Here is a 19540-nt window from a genome sequence, read left to right on the forward strand (position 1 = left end):
TCTTCTTCTTCTTCTTCTTCTTCTTCTTCTTCTTCTTCTTCTTCTTCTTCTTCTTCTTCTTCTTCTTCTTCTTCTTCTTCTTCTTCTTCTTCTTCGTTTCCGCCTTCAATGACGTGATATCCGTTCTTCCCGAATCCAACATCGCTGCCTTCTTCCGATCCTTTTCTTTCCCCTTCATCAGGAACTCTGGCACCCGAGAATCCAACGTCGCTGCGTTAGATGACTTCGCCTCTGGTCTTACAGGTGCAAAGTCTGCGACAGGGGAATCGGGCGTCCCCGCTTCACTCGTCGGCTTACTCTTACTCCCTTTCGCCCTCGGCCTCGTCGCAGGTGGGTTCGGTGTCAATGCCCTGAACGGTGGTAAGGGAGCGTAGGGTTGTTCCCTTGGAGAGGGGCTGCGGTACAGCTACGCTTGCCCATCGCTCTGCTGTTGTGGGTAAGGTGTCAGGACAGGGTACGTGTGGTGCTGCGAAGGGGGTGAGGGTGTTGGTTGGTGAGGTCGGACGATGGAGGGTGTTGGAGCTCGGCGTAAAGTTGTTGCTGATGCTTTTTTGGATACAGCGCTGGCATATCTCTGGTGTGTGCTTACGGAGGCACTGGGTAGCCATTCGAATACAAGTTACGCGGTGACGAAAGCGGAGAGTATGGTGGGGAAAACGGCTGTTGGCCTTGTTCAGGATGAGCCCCTGGGTTCCATTGAGACTGAATGTTCGATGCGTGCTGCGTCTGAGGCTGTTGGTAGGCTGGGTTTTGACATTGCGGCTGCTGTTGTGTCGGCGGAGATATGGAGGGTTTGCCATGTTTCAGGTCAATGTCTAGCTCCTTCTTTTTGTTGGATTTTCCCCACTTGACAAGGCCACAGCAGCAGCCGTACTTTCGGGTGGTGTACAAGACGATCGCGATGATGATTACGATGATGACAATGGCGGCGATGGTGCCGAGCGTGCCCATATTGTTGGGTGAATCTTCTGTACTATGATGTTGAAGGGCGTGTAAGGGATTGTGGAGGGTTCGATCGCACAGAACGATCACTTGGAAGCAGATTCCGGCCTGCAAGGTAGGTGGTTCTCTGGACACGGAACAGGCTTTCTGTCACTCAATTGGTCGCGTTGATCTAGCTTCCTGAGGGCTGAAAGTAGGTCTTGAGTTGTTGAGATATGATGTCTCTATATCTGAGGGAAATACTACAAGAAATAGAAGCCGTGATGACCAAGCTTCCTTTTCCCACAGCTTTATACCGCAGGAGTCCTCCATACTCACAAATCGGTATCCACAAGCCACATCACGTCTACTACTGTGCAAATGAACCAATCCACACATCCATACACTTGATATGGTCTTCTCCACCGATTGCGTCAACACTACTCTTCACGCTCTCGAGCATACCCTCGAGCACCAAGTGAATCCGCTCTTCCTGAATGTGCTCCTTGACCCTTTTCATGAATGCAAACTCGTCACCGAATTTTGCTCCGAGGAGCATATTGAGTTCCCACTTCGCGTCTTCAAGTTGAGGATTCGAAGGAATAGTCAAATCGTGGTGCAATACCCACCCCGAGTCTATTACACATTGCTTAATCTGACTTGGCGATAGCGGTGATCGAATATTCTCCGTGGTGTCCGGGATATGCGCTTCACACGTCGCCCTCGTGAAAGCAACCTGAACGTGAACATCGCCTTCTCGGCTGTGGCTCTTCAATGCCCATTCGGCTATCAAAAGCTTCTTTGTCTTGCCTTTTAGCGCTTCCATTGTGGAAATCACCTCAGCTCTGTTGGAGAAGTACCAGAGCGAATGACACATGAGCGCGACTTCGTATGCGCCCTTCTCCACGTTCTTCAGATGTGCTGTTGGCGTAGCCTGAACAAACTCGATACGACTTCCGATATCATAGGTCTTGATACGCGCCTGCGCTTGACCTAAAGTTTCTGGCCCTCCATAGTCCAATGGTGCTGGGTCGATGGCGGTGACGTGCGAGTTGGGGTAGAGCAATGCAAGCGCGGTAGTGCAATCGCCTTGGCCGCATCCAATCTCCAGTATTCTGTCACCGTCCTGGATGTTCATTTGACGCAAGAGTTTGACTCGGTGCTCATGCTGGAAAGGTAGAAGACCGTACCTCTCCGCTTGTTCATAGAGCGGCATTGACTCGTTCATAGTGGCGTGAAGGGCGGTCGACATAGTGAACTCTTTGGGAAGACCCTGATATACTTCGACGTACGATTCTTTCTATTGAATATATATACTCACATCTCAGGATGGATGCCTGAAAACGCAGCGCGCACGAAGCAACGGTCAGCAACTAGGTAACTCAGTGACTCATACGTATCGTACGTGTGCTGTAGAGGGGTGCAGTCGCGGTAAGCTGCGCAGTATGTGACGTCCGAGATCATACATCGGGCGATTGGGTACGTGTGGAACTGATGACAGCAAGCGTCTGACGATTGGAAGTTGAGTTGCTTGCAGTGTTGAATAGCACCTTCCATGAGCTCAATGCAGGCAAGAGTCTTAGCCCACCAATCAGGGAGTTGTGCTCTAATGCCGATGCGATGCTCACCATTTGGTATTTCTCCATCACCCACACGATGCTCCTTGCTCCTACCGTGCACTGCTCCATCGACTACGCAGGCAGCGCAGAGTATGCGTGGTGCTCAAGACGGGTTCCGGCACGGAAGTGGTGCCGTACAAGCCAGGAGCTGCACTCGCCCAGCAAGTTTGAAGGGGAAAGCGTCGCGCCACAGCAAGTGCATCAGGAACGCGCCACACAACCGGCTCCACTCGCCTCGGGTGGATTGTTTATCTGGAATGTGTCGCCCATCTGCTCAGCATCAACAATCGGTCTTCGCACCCGCGTCCTCCTCGCAGCCTTGGAAGAAAACGAATCACATGCGCACAAAGTCGCACGAAGTCGGGTGATCAACAAGCGGAGAACGAACCGCAAGGCTAGCACTTGCGCCGGGCGCATCGTGTCAGTGACGTATAGATCGGGCCCACTAATTAAAGCCACTAGAGGCGCGCATCACCCATTTGTCACCGCCGCAAGGGAAACTTTCTTCGAAAACGACTTGCGACTGCTTTTCGACCTTCAAGTGTTTCGACCTTCAAGTGTTTCGACCCTGCGCTGCGCTGTGTTCGCCCGCAATCATGGCTCAACGAGGAGAGGCCGCAGACTACTACAATGGCGCGCCCCAGCAAAACAACTACTATCAGATGCAAGAACCGGCGGGCTACCCGCAACAGCCTCCGCAATACGACAACAATGCGAAGTATGGACCGCCATCTGGACCTCCACCGCCGAACGGACAGCAGTGGGGAGGAGAGAAGCCGACTTTCGACCAGGCGTTCAAGGTTGAGAAACCGAAGTTCAACGATATTTGGGCTGGCCTTTTGGTATGCGCGCGCAACATTCGATTGTACTCTAAGGAGTCGCTAACACGTGCAGCTCATCGCAGTCTTCCTAGGATACACGGCGGTCTCGGGTATTGTAATTCATGGCTATTCGGAGACGATAGACTTCAACGGCGGAATCTACGGCAGTAAGAACACGTTCGGGTTGGACAGCAACACGATCATCTTGTTCGCGTTCGTCCTGGTTATGGTGAGTCTGTCCGATGCGCGCTTTACTTCCGGAGCTCATACTGACATGATGTACAGGCCTCGATTCTGAGCTATGCCTACATGTGGTGTGCGCGCGCATTCACCAAGCAATTCATCTGTATGCTGCAACTGGAAGACATATATGAGAGCATAACGCTGACATCAGATAGGGATTACTGGCATACTTAACATTGTCTTCGGTTTCGTGACTGCCATCTACATGCTCTCGCGCAAGTACTGGTCCGGCGGCATTGTGTTTCTCCTCTTCTCCGTCTTTTACGTCTTCTGCTTCATCAGCTGGATCCCGCGCATTCCATTCTCTGTGCTGATGCTCAAAACAACCATCGATGTATCTAAGAAGTTTGGCCACGTCTACATGGTCTCTCTCATTGGAGGCATCCTCGCAGCCGCGTTCGCAGCATGGTATTCCGTCACGTTGACAGCCGTTTACGTCAAATACGAACCAGGACGGAACCCGGCGTGCAACACTGGTGCTGGAGGCTGTAGCTCAGCCAAAGTGATCGGGCTGCTCGTCTTTGTCACATTCGCGATGTATTGGATCTCCGAGTAAGTCACATCCCTGAATCTTAGAGACGACACTGCTAACAGCGACATAGGTGGCTCAAGAATACCATCCACGTTACGATCTCAGGCGTATACGGCTCGTGGTATTTCAACAAGAACCATTTCCCCAAGGGAGCCACCCGCGGTGCGCTCAAGCGATCCCTTACGTACAGCTTCGGCAGCATCAGCCTCGGAAGTCTTATTGTGGCCATAATTCAGATGCTAAGGCAGATCTGTTCGGCTGCACAGAGCAGCGCATCGCAAGACGGAAATATCGTCGGAACGGTCATCTTCTGCTGCCTGCAGTGCTTGATCGGTCTTTTGGACTGGGCTGTGCAGTTCTTGAACCGCTACGCGTTCTCTTACATTGCTCTGTACGGCAAGTCGTATGTCGCAGCAGCAAAGGACACCTGGAAGTAAGTATCTACTTCCTCTCACTTCCGCGTATTTTGTACTAACGTGACCAAGGATGATCAAAGACCGTGGTATCGACGCGCTCGTCAACGAATGCCTCATCGGACCGGTCCTGAGCATGGGAGCCATGTTCGTCGCGTATTCGTGTGCGCTGCTCGCGTATCTATATCTGCTGTTCACGTCGCCAGCCTACAACAGCACGGGCTCGTATACGCCGGTCGTGGTCGCGTTCGCATTCGTCATCGGCCTGCAAATCTGTCAAATCTTCACCACGCCGCTGAGCAGCGGGCTGGACACCATCTTCGTCGCAATGGCTTGGGATCCGGAGGTGCTGATGCGCGACCACCCAGACCTGTACCACCAGATGGTTGCGGTGTACCCGCATGTCCAGCAGGCGATTCACGCGTAGAGGAGACGGTGGGGGCGATGAAGTTTCTTCAGCGACAAGAGACTGGGCAGAAACACGGAGATCATGGCAGAAACAACAATCGGATGGCATCTCACAAATCGGAACCTAGACTCCGAGCGTGTTGCGATCTAGACGCGACAGGGAGTTTTCAGCAGGCATTGAGCGAGGATGCCCCCTCCTAGCACGCCTTAGCTGGCCAGTCCGGTGCGTTTGGTGGGGTCTAGTCTACGGCTGCGGAAACCATTGGGGAGCTAAGTTCCAAATGACGTCGCAGTACATGGACTCCCGCGACTCCATGGCATTGGGAGAAGTAGATGGTACCATTCTCGCCTGAGCGGCGCGCGCGGCCGTGTGGGTGCATTCACGGCCGAGTAGCGGGCGTGGTTGGGCTGCAGGCATGAGCGATTAATCAAAAGCAACGGGTGGTGGGGGATGCTATGGAGGGGCTGTGTTTGTATCATTGCCAAATCCAAACCGAGTACAAAAGCTGTAGCGTTTCCGTAGCGCGCCGTGCTCCCACGCCAGACCTCGCACCAAGTCGCAATACTATTGCTTTTGCTCGAGTCACACGCACTGCGACTGCCTCTCTGATTACACCAGGAAGCGGCGTCCAATCGCACCCCTGCTGCCGCACTGCAACGTCACCGCTTTAGCGCGGGCCTCACCTTTTGTTGTCGACAGCTCACCATCGTGCCCCCAACATTGGCCATTCCTCTCTGATCTGCCTTACTGCACCCCAGAGCACACCGCCCCTCTCTTCCCAGGAACACCCGCTCGTAAGGTAAGTGACGGAGATGCCCTGCCCGCACCTTCACCCCAGTCCTGCCCCGCCGCGCCTCGCTCCTGCCCGCTGCAAATACCCCGCCAACGCCTGTTCCTCCACACCAAGCCCTCACCCGCGTCGGACCTATAAAGCCTCCTTTCCCCTCTTATTTCTCTACCTTCCTTATCCTCAATTGACCTTCGCCGACCAGACTCCACCTCATCAACAACTCTCTCAACACCGCAAGGTTCGTCTGACCCCGGGATGCCTGAGGCGTCTGACATCAACCACGCCGCGGTTGGCTGACACAGGACAGACACAATGGCTCCTACCAAGAAGGCAGTTCACTTCGGCGGCGGCAACATCGGCCGTGGCTTCGTCGCCGAGTTCCTCCACAACTCTGGGTACGAGGTCGTCTTTGTCGATGTCATGGACGCCATCATCAATTCCCTGAACGAGGCAAAATCTTACACTGTCACCGAGATTGGCGCCGACGGCCAGCGGTCTTTCACCATTGACAACTACCGCGCCATCAACTCCAAGTACAACATGCCCGAGGTCGTCAACGAGATCGCAACCGCCGAGGTCGTCACCTGCGCCGTCGGTCCCAACATCCTCAAATTCGTTGCAGAGCCTGTGGCCAAGGCCATCGAGGCCCGCTCGTCAGACCTCCCCCCGCTCGCCGTCATTGCCTGCGAGAACATGATCAACGCCACAACCGCATGGAAGGGCCACATCGAGACCTACATCAAGGACAAGCTCAACGCAGAGACGCTAAACGGCATTGAGAAGCGTGCCCGCTACGCCAACTCGGCTATTGACCGAATTGTGCCCCAGCAGGACGAGGGTGCCGGCCTGAACGTCAAGATTGAGAAGTTCTACGAGTGGTGCGTTGAGCAGAAGCCCTTCGAGAACGGCGGCAACAAGCCGGCCATCGAGGGCATTCACTACGTTGACGACCTGGAGCCGTACATTGAGCGCAAGCTCTTCACGGTCAACACCTCCCACGCAACTGCCGCCTACTACGGCCACCAGGCCAAGATCCCCTACATCCACGAGGTCCTTGCCGACCAGAAGCTCCACGACACGGTTCGCGCAGCCGTCAAGGAGACCGCCGCGCTCATCGTCAAGAAGCACGGTATCTCTCAGGACGAGCAGGATAAGTACGTCGAGACCATCATCTCGCGTATCTCCAACCCTACCCTCAAGGACAACGTCGAGCGTGTTGGCCGTGCCCCGCTCCGCAAGCTCTCCCGCAAGGAGCGCTTCATTGGCCCCGCGGCCCAGCTCGCCGAGATGGGCCTCCCAGTCGACGCTCTGCTTGGCGCCGCCGAGCAGGCCTTCCGCTTCCAGAACGTCGAGGGCGACGAAGAGTCCGTCGAGCTTGCCAAGATCCTCAAGGAGAAGTCGGCCGAGGATGCTGCAGCGCACATCACCGGCCTCGAGAAGGACCACCCGCTGTACGAGCGCGTGGTGGCGGTCGTGAAAAAGGTGCAGGGCGCATGAAGGCCCCGCTTGTGAGGTGATTGCGCGTAGCCTCAAGGGGAGCAGCTAATTACTTTCGAAAACAAACCCTTTCAAGAGTACGGCGGCTAGATATGTAATACACTGTGAAAAGCCGGGCCGGATCTTTGACAGACGGTGTCTCTGCCATGTCCACTTACGAATAAAATGAGATATGATCAATGAACTATTACAAAAAGGCTCTTCTGTCGGCGGTGGTGGTTGATGCTGTGCTCCATGGCTACGGACTCTGATGATGTATCAAACGCTATCAAATGCCCACGCTCTTCTCTCCAAAGAACAAGACACCGTCAGACCTGTCCTGTCTCATTAGACCTCCCTCACCCTTCCAACACAGTCACCGCAGGAAAAAAGAACACCAGAAGTAATCAATTGCTTGGCATGCGTCCTATCATATCAACGTCTCACCTCACGCTCTTTCTCTTCTCACTTGCTCCTAACTCCTCCCACTATGCTGACGCGTCTCTGTTTCCATTTATTCATCTAGCACCCACCACCCCCTCCGCCGCTGTCACCGCCGCCGCCACCGCCGCCGCCGCTGTCTCCCCCGCCATAGGACCCACCCCCTCCACTATCGCCGCCGCCGCCGGAGTACGAATGAGATGATTTGTACCCGCCGCTGGTTGTCGTATGCCCGTGCCCATACGAGTGTCCATGCGAAGAAGAGTGGGAGTTGTAGTAGCTGAACGACGGCTGCGCATTGGAAGGGGTGGAAAAGTTGGGGACCGTGGCGAAGACGGGGTCAGAAGATGGCTGGCAAGTCCCCGACACGGGCGGTTTGTCCGCGCTGGGGAGGTCGAAGGTGTACGTGTTTAGGGCGGCTTGGGTTGTTGTGTCTGGCGCGGGTTGGGGTGCCGTGTTTGTTCCGGACGTGCCGCCCGAGGACTTTGATTTCGTGGGAGGGCTGGAGGTGGCCTTGGTGGCCTTTGGGGGAGAAGCGGTGGGTTTTGGATACGGATTGCGGGACATGGGCTTGGGTTTGTATTTGCGGAACGAGGAGGGGATGTGGAGACAGCCCATTGTGAGAATCAGGTATCAGTGGGAGTTTGAGGCTGGGTTGGGTTGGTGAGAGGATGGTCTGGTGCGGTGGGTGTTGTGTGTGGATGGGAGGTAAGACAGACGAGGTGGGTAGGTAGGTAGAGAAGAAAATATATGCGGTTGAAGCTCGTACAGAGTGGAGAAGACTCGGCCCTTCACATACCACGCGTGAAGTGCCGTGCCAGCAGTGGAAGGAGTCAATGCTTCACCTGCGACTATGCCTCCCACTACGGCTGTGCCTACTACTACACTAGTGTGATACAAATCGCATTCCACACTACCTCTATCACCTCACCGCAGTCGAGTAGCCTGCCGACCTCACCTTCCGCGTGCGCCTTCCGTCTCTGTGGCTGTGCACCTTCCCCAGCCTTCGACCTCGTACCGCCCCACACAAGCCATCCCGCAAGCGACAACTGCAAGCGACCCCCTCGCAAACCGTGACTCGCAAGATGCTGCCTACAAATAACGGCGCAGCGTGAGAAAGTGAGGCTCCGCAAAATGCCTCGGTCAACGCACTGAGCTAGATGGGGGCCGGAAATTTGACCTCTTTTCGCGCTAGCGGAGGTAAGGGCCGCCAACTTGTAGGCAGAGAGCAAGGCAGATAGATACGAGAAACATGACGTTGCGTAGGCAGACTTTTGATGATGTCACAGGAACACGATGGAAGATATGGCTGCTTCACCGGTTTCTGTGGATGCCATGTATCGCGGGTAGGCGTGCATTGAGGCTGGGTTAGCCACGCCGTTCCGTCGCAAGGCACATGTACTGCAGATACAGATACAGACTCAGATATAACTGAACATCCATTCAACACTACCCACTTGGCCAATGGGCACCTCACGTGCAGCCCGGATATCAGCCCCCTCCTCCACCGCCGCCGCCATCCCCTCCAAATCCACCTCCTCCATCCCCAGCGTAGGTATGATGACCGTGTCCGCCACCCGCCGTAGCGTGGCTTGTTCCTCCGCCAGAGTCCCCAGCGACTACGCCGGGGTAGTATCTGCTGCGGTCGTCGGGGTCAGTCGAGGATGGCTTGCTGTTGAAACAACCCATAGCTCCCGAGGTGAGGTGTGCTGGGCGCGGGAGTCACTGCTGTTGTGACGGTGATCGATGTGATCTTCGAGGTCAGCAAGTGAGCGAGCAGAGCGGGTGGACAATCTACCGTGGTGCAGTGCGACCAGGTTGGAGATTCTGTTGTCAGATTGCTCTCTTTGTTCCGGCGGGATCTATTCGGACTCCGCTGACTTTTTGCGATGCTGTTGGAGGAGCAGGCTACGGCGTCGAAATATATGTTGGGTGGCAATTCAGCTTTCAATTGCAGGGGGGCTGTGCACGGTCACATGGTGAAGGTCGCGAGACAGCAGGTCAGCTTCGTATTGGTGTACAAGACACCGGAAAAGTTGTATTGTGGCGTTGGTAGATTCGCGATCGACAGGCTCGCAGGAGACCATTCGCGGAACAAAGAAAAGGAGCAATCGTATTTTAGCAGCTCCGAGGCTTGCGGGGTGGTATGACACACTAAGAACGCTTGATTGTAGGTAAAGATTACAGAAACAAAACTAGCCAATACAACGACTTCGAAGGAAGAAGAGGGTATAAAATGCAACATAATTCGTGACTTGACAGAAAAGGAAACAGCAGACAAGGATACGTAGAGAGACGGGATGTAGGACTGCAAGCGTGCAGCAAGAAACATCATGGTTCAAGTGCACACGGAACGAGCCAAATCGGCACTGCATGCTTTTTCAAATTGAGCGAGACCAGCCGGAATAGGTATTCCGGGCTAAGACATTGTGCCTTTCGAGTTCTGTCCTTGTGATGCACCAAATCTTGGTCAAGCGAGCGACGAATTGTTGTCGTGGCGTCTGCCGTCGATTTTCGATGAGCTTGATTGTGGTATGCGTCTTTACCCACGCTGCATTTGGGCACTGTCCTCGGGGACTACTTTTCGCGAGCCGAAACACGTGGAGCTATGGTATTCGGAATGGGTATGAATATTCGAGGAAGGGAAATATTGGATTTACGATTGGTGGTAGTCTCCGTATTGCTCAAATGGAGCCGGTGAGAAATTTCCAAAGAAATTCCTGACTGCTTATGTCGAATTGCGGGCTGACTTTCCAGGGTACAGGGAGTGGATCAGAGCCATTCGATACACCATTAGGCTTCAGCGGAGGCAATTCTTGCAGAAGAGAAACTGTTCTTCCAGAGCCAGTGGCCAGCTCGAAAGTAGACCCGTTTGGGCTGCTTCTTCCCGGTGCGGCCTTGACTGCCATTTTCATGATTGCTGTAATTCGTCGGAATCGCTCAAAAAGATCCTCGCCAAGATCTTGCGACTCGTGTAGTCGTGGCATCTGTGCTGATAGTTGGTCGCGAAAGTACTCGAAACTCTTTGAGATCTGCAGCTCTACGGGATCCCATCCTGGCATTGGCGAGGTATGGAGAGCGAGTTTGGCCAGCGTGGTCAAGCCAGCTACCAGTGCAAGCCAGTCCGTAATCGATAACCGCTCATACTCGGTACTGGAAAGCTGGAGGCTGTAGTCCAGGAATTGTTCGACGCACCGTAGACATGTAATACGTTGCGACAGTTGGAATCCAGATACCCACGGTATGCTGTCTCGGTCGTATATATCGAGAGAGGCCGTGGCTTTGTAGAGGTGTGTTCGGGCTACTAGCTGGATCCATCGCAGCGTACCTGTGCCATGTTAGCGTGGTACACAAATAGGAAGAATACACTCACGGTAGTCGTTCGCCTGAGCTTTGGTCGCAGACTGCATATGATCCCACTTCTCACTCAGGCGCTTTAACTGGGCCTTGGTGACAAGCGCAGGCTCCGAATGATCGCCGAAAGTATCTTCAACATCCTCCATGAACTGGCACATATCGACAAGGATCGGCACAATGGCATCAGATCGGTGCTCCCAGGCGTCGGCGATGTCTCTTGCAAACATTTGCAAGGTACTTGAATGTGACATGCTTCGTGTTCTGCCAGATTCCAGCAGGCTGAGGCTGGATGCGAGATAGTAGCATCCCAAGTAGGCTCTCTTCGCCTCTCTGTGCCATACATCATCTTTTTGCACCGGACTTCGTGAATGAGATGAGATGTTGTCGAGGCCAAGTTCGCCCGCGATACCAACGCATATCTGGAGAAGCAAGTGCACCGAAGCAGCATTTACGTCCATGTAGTGATGGTGCCATGCTATGAATACAAGAAGACCTTGCAAGAGATCAAGACTCTTTTCTCCATTCATGATCTTGACCATGACTACCTTACGGAACTCTCTGCTTAGTGAGACTTGTAGTTGAGACGAGTCAAATGACGCCGCAGTAAGCACCGCAAATAGGAAGATTGGCCTTTGCTGGATCAAGTCGCCACAGAAGCATTCCCTAGGCAGCAGCACAAACGGGAAAAACTCGGTCATCGACCGGTACGTCTCCAATAATGACTGCATATGGATGATGCTGATGGACCGAATAACAGGATCCAGACGTCCGAGGCCGGTCACAGCGTCGTTCATAGACTCCCAGAATGACAGTGCTGATTCGGGCGTGGAGCCAGGGTTCGGGAGGATTGGTGTTTTGACGATTGGCAAGGGGGTGGCAGATGGGATGATAGGTGCTGGCGTTGAGGTGCGTCGCGAAAGCTCTACGGACTGGGATGGGATGGTTGCTACAGGTGGTAAGGTAGATGAGGGCGTAGAACTCGCCACGCTTGGTGCTGTGGTGGACGTGACGATGGCGTGTAGCTTCTCAATTCTCTTTTCCATCTCAGCCACTTTGTTTGTTTGTTGTACCACCGCCCTTGGTTTTGCTGGTCTCCGTCGAGCAACATGTTCGATACAGTCGACGCGAGCCTTTTGACATCTAGCACGTGTTAATCCGGAAGTATATGAGAAGCACCGGTGATACAAACCTTTGGCAGATGCCTGCAGCTTCGGACGGCACGCATCGAACCTTGTGTTTTCGACAGCGTTCACAGGCGAACGCGTTCCCTATCCTTCCCTCTCTTGCCTCCATGGTGATGATGGAGTGGGAAGGCGTGGAATCGCCCGCCGCGGACTGGTGGGGAAGTCCGATCATGCCAAGACGGAGTCAGATTTGTGAGGACAACGCGTGATGAATGGCCACCGAGCATCAAAGACGCGTAGGCCTACCAGCTAGGACACAAAGACACTAAGCAGTCTGAAAGGTTCCATGCAGTGTCAGAAAAGCGCATACGATAAACAGGATCTTGGATGGCACTCCTGCTACCCGAGGATTCGGCAGTATGGTTCCGCCCGAAAAGCAGCTTAGCGTACAGCAACGCCGATGTCACTTTGTATACATAGGGCAGCCGGCAGATGAACAATCGGCCGCCGATATATAGTCGATGGCCCTAGCGGGGGCTATAACATGGGGTGGTCGGAAGTCGTGAGACAACGATTGCTTGCAACTGACGTGCTTGGGCAACGATGGGCGGCAGCGTCCGATGGAGAGCACACACACACAGCCTTACGGGCGTGCAACCTGGCGTGGGCAGAAACGGTCAGATGCTGCAGGAGAAAGCCCTGTTTTGTTTATCGTCATCTGCGCCGCGCACCGACAGAGCAGGCTCGCCGGTAGGTACGCCGTTAATCCCCGCTCCCGTCCGGGGCTGGCTGATCACTCGGACTGATGTGCAGCCGCATCGTACATAGACGCGACCGATGTCGCGCGATTATGGTCCGAGAGTGGTACAGATGGGCCAGGCGGCGCGTCCTGCGATGGCACTCACAGAGGTGAGTCGTGACACGCACACACACAGGCGTGTGCAAGGCTGCTACGGACCGGTGAAAGGGCGACTAGCGGTCCCCGAGGAGCTCCATCATGTCTCCGATCCATCCTGGGGCTTGAGCGAAAATGCGGGCATGTTGCGATTTGGGATTACGCGGGTCTGCCGCCCGGATCTCGGGGTCTAATGGACCAATAGCAATCGTGCATCTAGCCGCGGCTCGAGAGGCGCGCTTCACATCGCAAAGAAGCGTGAGCGAGAGAGAACAAACGTTGTAGAGGCAGAACGAGGAGGGAGCGCGGAGAGCGGGGCTTAAGAGGCCAACAGCGTAGGTGTAGGTGTGGGTGTTGGTCGTCGGCTAACAGCGTCCCGCTGTGCAGAAAAGCGCGTAGGGGTTGCTCTTTCTATGTGGGATGACGCGGCGATCCCATCCAACACATGAACCTCCCATCTTTGGCCGACTGTGCATGAGCTGCTCGCGAACTGTTCCTCGAAAGTTGGAACAATTCCACCTTTGTATGTCTGCCAGCGGCAGACCCTACGTAGCGTCGGCATGCCTTCCCTGCGATCAAGGCTCCGCGCTCCCGGGACGCACACGCGCGCGAGTCCAGCGGCGTCAATGATTGGAGCCTTCTCCATATCCCAACACGTTTGCGCCCATACTCCATGGCCGTGGGATGCTGATTCCACATTTCTTCTCATTGAGGCTCTGATGCACAATAATCGTGAGGAGAAACGAAGATCCTATCCACCGTTTTGCCACTGACTCAGCTTGCCGCACGTTGGTAGGTGCGCCCATTGCATATATGTAGATGACCTCAGATTTGCTATGTATCAGCATGGCGAGATGACAAGAGGAAGCAACGGAAGACAGCGAGCTGGAAAAAGAGGACGAGGATGAGGAAGAAAATCCTGGTTCGTGGAAGTGCAGTGAATATATGCGCGAATTCCTGGACTACCAATGGGCCAAACAGACCCAATTGCGACAGGACATCGCCAAGATGAACTTCTTCCAAGGTGCGGTGAACAGAGTCGTCATCACGAAACAGGCAAAAATCAAGTGGGCGTGGGAAGCATCTCGAGCGAAGACATGCGGCCGTATGTGTTTCTTGAATACTCGACGACAGCCCTACCGAGCTAATGGACCAATGCGTTGAGAAAACAAGTGAACAGCACATTCGATATCTTTGCACATCTTTGTACGCCCGCGCGCGAAGACAGCATCACAGAGGAGAGATTCCCTGCCTTGACCGAGCTTCTTGATGACATATGGTGGGAAATGAACAAAAAGGGAACCAACGAACCGATCCACTAGGAGCACCAATTTTGCAAAAACACTTTGAGGTCGTGTAATGCTGATGTAGCAGGAATCGCGCCTCTGGATTATCGAGACTTCTATTATTGCCACATTGGACAGATTATCTTAGGAAAGCCGACGCTATCTGCGAAGGTGGTTCTTTGACGAGCTCCTCGAGAGGAACGAAATAAATTGCAGATTTCCAGCCTTTCACTTGGAGCCTCGAGCGGTTGCGTAGCAGATGCGGTTTTCGATCCAAGGGTTTTCTCAGTGCGGATCGAGGGCAACGAATACTTCACCTTCTCCATGAATGGCCATATCCTGACGATGATGTACAACCGGCAGATCCTAACGTAGATCCAATTTCTCGTTACACACCAGACGCCTTGAGCAAATACCACCCATGGTCAGGAAGATGATTTACGGGGCTGAGCATAACAGTCTCCCCAAAGAGGACGCTCAGCCCAAAGAAAGACGCCACAAGAAGTGGAAGAGAGCTGAGCCGGAGAACGACCTGATCGAGCTGTTCGCTAACGTTAAGTGCATGTTCGATATCAGCACTTATTCCAACAAAGAGCTGGGGGCCAGAGCGGTAGCAGCCCTTGTCGCATTTGCGCAGACATTTCCCGATGTGGCCGAGAACTGGAAATCCGGACAGGATGGAGAGGACACGACATCCCCTCCGTCATCTCCCCCGTCGTCTGCAATTTCCTGGTCTGACCCCTGTGGACCCGGGCCCTGTGGCGAGACCATGGAACTGACAGACACCTTTTAGGGAGCCATTAAAGAAGCTATCCAGTTAATCATTCGCTTATATGGTATCCCAAATCCATTATACGAGGGCGATGAGCTTTATATCTAGAGTCTCTAAAAGAAGGGCTGAACTATGAAGTCACTCGATGACATTGACGCAGGCAATCCTCATTCCGTTAGTGCATGGAATACAGAAGGGCTTCTACCCTGGTTGTTGTTCTTGGGAAGGCCTCCAAAGTTCAAGACCGTCTCTACCGGAATCTGTATCCATGCCAGTAACCCTTCTTAATGAAAGTGCGCAACGTGTTGGCAACGAGCTGATGCCACGAGCAAGACATTTTGCAAATAAGGGTCAACGAAATTTGCAACGACCATGTATGGGAGTACAGAATGTCAGAGGCAATATCAAATCTGGAGACTGCAAAGTCGCGTAGGAAGGAAGAGTTGGATAAGACACTTGATCCCTTGTTTGGCCGGGTGTGGGCAAGCACTGGGCAGTAGTAGTACCTGTGGGTGTGTCTTGTAAAAGGGAACTTCGCTGTGCCTCCCTCCGCTCGTTCTTTCTTTGCCGCCCGCACGCCAGGTTCTGCGTGCGCAGGACAGCAGGTAAAAAAAACCCTGTCCCAGCGTATAGCCGGAGGACCTATGCGTGGTGTGCTAAAAGATGTGTTTCCATCGATGAAAAAAGGAAGCCCGACGTGGGGGTCGAACCCACAACCTTGAGATACCGAGTAATCGAGTTGTTAGATCGTGTACTTAAGAGTCTCACGCTCTACCGATTGAGCTAGCCGGGCTAGTCGGTGATTTGATGAGCTGTTCCGAGCGACAAGCTGTAAATATAGTTGGTGAATTGATTTTTGTAAAATCTTGACGTGGTATGATCGGACTGTTTACGCAGAATCTAGTCAAGCAAAATTTTCATGGTAGATATTGCGGTAGGGCTGAGGTTGGTGCAGAGTTTTCACGCGAAATGGGCCAGTGTCCTATGCTCAGACACTGAGACACATGTGAATTGTGTATTTTTAAAGAGGCTCAGCTCGCATCTATAAGAGCAAGCAAAGCATGAAATCATTTAGCTTGAGATACCAGGCCTCCTGTCTCCTTGAGAGGCCCGGACAAAATCACGATGCCTTAGCAGCCAGACTCACCTTGCTGCCACTGATATAATTCGACCTAACTATGCTGCCGAAGTCCTGACTTCCGTGTGCACACGACCACACAAGAGCCTGCTGTATAGTTGTGGCGTCGCTGGAGCTAGATGACTCGCTTATTTCTCGCAGCGTGTGTGGGTCAAATCCTGCACCTACCACTCGAACCACTCACCGAAATTTGAGCGGCAGCACCAGCGCCCAACATATGCCGCAATTATTGTATTGGTATAGATATTTTGCAGTTGAATCATCATGTATCAACCAATCAGATCTTCTGATCACCGGTCTTATGGTCTAGTGGTGTAAGTACAACAGCCTCACATGAGTTCAACAACAACTAACAATTCTTCAGATGATTCTCGCTTAGGGCTGTTACCTGAGCACATTTGCGAGAGGCCCCGCGTTCGAATCGCGGTAAGACCCGTCTTTTTTGGCAATGTTTTGGGCAATGGACGGCTCTTCAGTAGAATCAGCTCCCCAGTGGCCATCGCCAACCTTACTACTCTATCTATCCTACTGGTCCAGCTGATTGCAGTATACCAAATGTCCAGAACTCTGCACGACAGTGCGAGGTCGTGAGTGCTGTCGTGAGCTTCACGACGAGCCCAGTTCTGGCTCGCTGCCAGGAGGAAACCAACTATTTTGGACCGCTATCATTCATTATCAAGGAGGCGACAATCTCGCTGAAGGCGATCCTTTTGTTCCATAAATCTCTTAGACTTTGTTCATGGCCGAGTGTCCATGCTGCATCTTATCTGCACAATGATGTTCACTGTAGTCTGCACGACTTCAGCGCCTGGGAATGATCAAGTTGGGACAGTCTCAAACAAAGCTTGACATTCGATCGAGTTCTCCGGGATGCACAACATCGACAATAAATCTCGCTTTATCGGGTATCTCAAATCAAAATCACACCACACAGCACTTCCTATATCTTTGCCTTCTCGTTCACCCTATTCTGCGCCGCATACACGGCCATCGGAAACGCCCCATCGATCTCTTCCCAGAACCCAGTTCCCAATATTGCTTTCCTCTGATATCGCCCCAGCCCCGCCTTGGTCACTTTCTGCACCTGCGCCCGCTCCGCGCTGTACTTAGGCCACTTATCCAACAGCGCGTTGAAGTCGTCTCCGATCACGTACTGCACCGGCCGTTTCGATTCCACAAGCAATTGCTCGTATGCATCTAGCGTCAGGAAGGGCGAGTATATCAGCGTAGACGCGTCAATCACGTCTGCGGCCTCGCCAAGGGAAGATCCTGATGCGGTTCGTAATATCCGGACGTTGAGGCTGCTCAACATGGCTTCGTCTTGCTTCGTGAAGGCAGGGTCCTGGGCGTAGACTTCTATCGGCGATTGCGTTTGCTTTTGTAGTGTATCTTGAATTGCCAGAAGGAGGGTGAGCTGTTTCAGACGCCGTGTTTGGCCTTTTTCTGTGCTGGAAAGGGAGCCAAGGCCGAGAGAAACGATGCGTGTGAATGAGGTTGTTCCGGGTTTCGTGAGGGAGAGAAGTTGCTTCTCGATGTTCTTAGCGAATTCGGAGGTGACATAGCTGGACTGCAAGTCGGCAAGTTGGGCCAGGAGACGGCGAAAATCTCTCGATGGTTTTGCTTGGGTTTTCCGGCGCGGTCTTGAGGGAAGTGCGGCGTGGGGTTCAGCCATAACAACTGACATGTTGAATTATATTTCTTTTGTTTTCAAGTAAAGTCTGCGCAAATGATTTCAATCTGGTGGCTCAAAGTATTCGAAATGCGGATGCCAGAAAGCCGTATGTTCAGTCCAATCTTTTGCAAATGCTGTCGACAATACCTTTTTCACCCGCCACGTCCTTTCCCTCTTATATAACTCCATAATTGAATCCTTCCAGGCACTTTTCTCATCAGACTTACAAGACACCACCAACATTCTGCACAACATATGCTTACACCGACCCTTGGCGGAGTGCGCACGGACGTTTTGTAATCGATGCTTTGAAATCATACGTCATTTCCGAACCGCCGAAAACAACACCGAGTGCTGTGAGTGTAAAAGGGCGGCTTTTGCATGTTTACGGAGCGTGAGTCATTCCAGTGATGCTGTCGTGAGTCTGAGGAATCGAATAAGGAAGGAGGCGGTCGAGAATGGATTGCGCTGTTCGTGCAAGGGGATGAGATTCGGAGATTCTCGGAGATTTTGAAGTGCGCTACAGTAGGCCACGATGGTGTACAGTGTTGCGATTGCCGTTTTCCTACCTATGTACCATATGAACACGCGATGACGAAGAAGAACCTTTCAGATCGGCCTAATTGTATGCTGGAGCGAAATTGCATTTGATCGCCTGCTACCAGACCTGGTAAAAGTCTGACATGCACAGAGCAGGGCACAGTTTTTTCGATTTGCACGGTTTATCATTTCGTTGATCTCTCCGATGCTACGGTAGACATCGTTAAGCAGTTAGCCGTTGCGGCGCTGCGTCCACATCGCACCAAGCCGTGGATCTCCTGGACGCCGTTTCACAAAGGATCTGTAGTAGTTCGTCGGGGCTTCCCCCGAATGCACATAATAGTCATCTCCAACATCATCACTTATCTGAACGCCATCAGCATTGGGCGAGGTCGCCGAAACCTCGGCACCGCCCACGGTGTCGTCGTTCAGATCCGCATTCAACCGATTTCCAGTTTTCAAGTCAGTATCGTGCAGGTCAGCAGTCGCCTTATGATTCTTGTCGTTTGTCGCCGTCGCCGGTGGGTCTGATGACTGAGCCGATCTAGTGTCCACTGACTGCAGCATGTCGCGTAAATACCGAAGTTCCTTTTTCTGTGTCTCAAACAGGAATTTCATGATGTTCAGCTCGTCGAGTACAAGCTTGGCCTGAGACATCCATTAGATCTCGCCCGTGATCTCGGCAACCTCATTCTTGTCGTGTTCGCTCCAAAACTTGAAGCGGAAACGTTCGAAAGATGCGCCTTTTTTTCAGTCTGGCAATCATCAATTGGTAAGGATGAGGATATTAGAGCATTAAGCGATTCAAGTACGCTACCTCACGATAGGCTCAGAACGAACAGTCCGCCCAAAATCCATTGATGAAGAATGCGAGTGACTTACGAGGTCCCTAATAACCTCCTCGTAGATTTCTGAGATCTGTATGCCCTTGTGTAGTGTACTGAAATCAAGCGTAATAGACGAACCAAGATAATGACGGGAGCACTTCGCAGCGATTACGCCTGCAAGATCATATAGGGAAGTAATAATGCCAAGGCTCTTCAGCAGTGCCTTTTGATGTTCGCGAGCACGTCACTACAGTCATACCGGTC

The 19540-nt window shown here is 53.0% G+C and overlaps 10 protein-coding genes and 2 non-coding genes across 12 annotated transcripts in view; 4 read left to right on the top strand and 8 right to left on the bottom strand.

Moving 5' to 3' along the window:
- The window catches only part of CC84DRAFT_1179404 (uncharacterized protein), a gene marked incomplete at both ends in the record, with an annotated part of 1101 nt that extends 150 nt beyond the window's left edge, over positions 1-951 (bottom strand). The window contains 2 exons of the mRNA XM_018180415.1: positions 242-350; positions 590-951. Coding sequence (XP_018031665.1) covers positions 242-350; positions 590-951 — 471 coding nt within the window. The remainder of the gene's footprint in view (positions 1-241; positions 351-589) is intronic.
- Positions 952-1104: 153 nt separating this feature from the next.
- Positions 1105-2667, bottom strand: CC84DRAFT_1167549 (S-adenosyl-L-methionine-dependent methyltransferase). The gene has a single exon (XM_018179199.1). The coding sequence runs from the start codon at positions 2171-2173 to the stop codon at positions 1292-1294; it is 882 nt and encodes a 293-aa protein (XP_018031666.1). The 5' UTR covers positions 2174-2667; the 3' UTR covers positions 1105-1291.
- On the top strand, positions 2326-3022 carry CC84DRAFT_185826 (uncharacterized protein). The gene has a single exon (XM_018185509.1). The coding sequence runs from the start codon at positions 2477-2479 to the stop codon at positions 2906-2908; it is 432 nt and encodes a 143-aa protein (XP_018031667.1). The 5' UTR covers positions 2326-2476; the 3' UTR covers positions 2909-3022.
- CC84DRAFT_185844 (DUF580-domain-containing protein) lies at positions 3023-5195 on the top strand. Its single transcript, XM_018185511.1, has 6 exons — positions 3023-3382; positions 3435-3590; positions 3647-3707; positions 3760-4156; positions 4207-4569; positions 4622-5195. Exons 1-6 carry the CDS (start codon positions 3137-3139, stop codon positions 4974-4976), a joined length of 1578 nt encoding a protein of 525 aa, XP_018031668.1. The 5' UTR covers positions 3023-3136; the 3' UTR covers positions 4977-5195.
- A 512-nt stretch (positions 5196-5707) lies between these two features.
- On the top strand, positions 5708-7715 carry CC84DRAFT_1167553 (putative mannitol 1-phosphate dehydrogenase). Its single transcript, XM_018179200.1, has 2 exons — positions 5708-5986; positions 6056-7715. The coding sequence occupies exon 2, from the start codon at positions 6061-6063 to the stop codon at positions 7243-7245; it is 1185 nt and encodes a 394-aa protein (XP_018031669.1). The 5' UTR covers positions 5708-5986; positions 6056-6060; the 3' UTR covers positions 7246-7715.
- A 31-nt stretch (positions 7716-7746) lies between these two features.
- CC84DRAFT_1220828 (uncharacterized protein) lies at positions 7747-8283 on the bottom strand (the record flags this gene model as incomplete). Its single annotated transcript, XM_018183205.1, has 1 exon — positions 7747-8283. The coding sequence occupies one exon, from the start codon at positions 8281-8283 to the stop codon at positions 7747-7749; it is 537 nt and encodes a 178-aa protein (XP_018031670.1).
- Positions 8284-9520: 1237 nt separating this feature from the next.
- Positions 9521-10198, bottom strand: CC84DRAFT_185832 (uncharacterized protein). Its single transcript, XM_018185510.1, has one exon. It carries the CDS (start codon positions 9998-10000, stop codon positions 9638-9640), a length of 363 nt encoding a protein of 120 aa, XP_018031671.1. The 5' UTR covers positions 10001-10198; the 3' UTR covers positions 9521-9637.
- On the bottom strand, positions 10175-12680 carry CC84DRAFT_185863 (uncharacterized protein). Its single transcript, XM_018185512.1, has 3 exons — positions 12212-12680; positions 11039-12162; positions 10175-10993 (listed from the first exon to the last, which is right to left on the bottom strand). The coding sequence occupies exons 1-3, from the start codon at positions 12376-12378 to the stop codon at positions 10350-10352; spliced, it is 1935 nt and encodes a 644-aa protein (XP_018031672.1). The 5' UTR covers positions 12379-12680; the 3' UTR covers positions 10175-10349.
- Positions 12681-15788: 3108 nt separating this feature from the next.
- Positions 15789-15892, bottom strand: CC84DRAFT_t91. The gene has a single exon. It is a non-coding gene; the product is annotated as a tRNA-Lys (tRNA).
- Positions 15893-16532: 640 nt separating this feature from the next.
- CC84DRAFT_t86 lies at positions 16533-16672 on the top strand. The gene has a single exon. It is a non-coding gene; the product is annotated as a tRNA-Val (tRNA).
- Positions 16673-17183: 511 nt separating this feature from the next.
- On the bottom strand, positions 17184-17396 carry CC84DRAFT_1049028 (uncharacterized protein; the record flags this gene model as incomplete). Its single annotated transcript, XM_018173448.1, has 1 exon — positions 17184-17396. A coding segment is annotated over one exon (213 nt), but the record flags the coding sequence as incomplete, so codon positions are not given.
- A 1284-nt stretch (positions 17397-18680) lies between these two features.
- Positions 18681-19067, bottom strand: CC84DRAFT_1220832 (uncharacterized protein; the record flags this gene model as incomplete). The annotated part of the gene is made up of 1 exon (XM_018183206.1): positions 18681-19067. One exon carries the CDS (start codon positions 19065-19067, stop codon positions 18681-18683), a length of 387 nt encoding a protein of 128 aa, XP_018031674.1.
- Between the last annotated feature and the right edge of the window lie 473 nt (positions 19068-19540).

This window comes from Paraphaeosphaeria sporulosa, assembly GCF_001642045.1.
Source record: "Paraphaeosphaeria sporulosa strain AP3s5-JAC2a unplaced genomic scaffold CC84scaffold_10, whole genome shotgun sequence".
Classification (NCBI taxonomy): domain Eukaryota; kingdom Fungi; phylum Ascomycota; class Dothideomycetes; order Pleosporales; family Didymosphaeriaceae; genus Paraphaeosphaeria; species Paraphaeosphaeria sporulosa.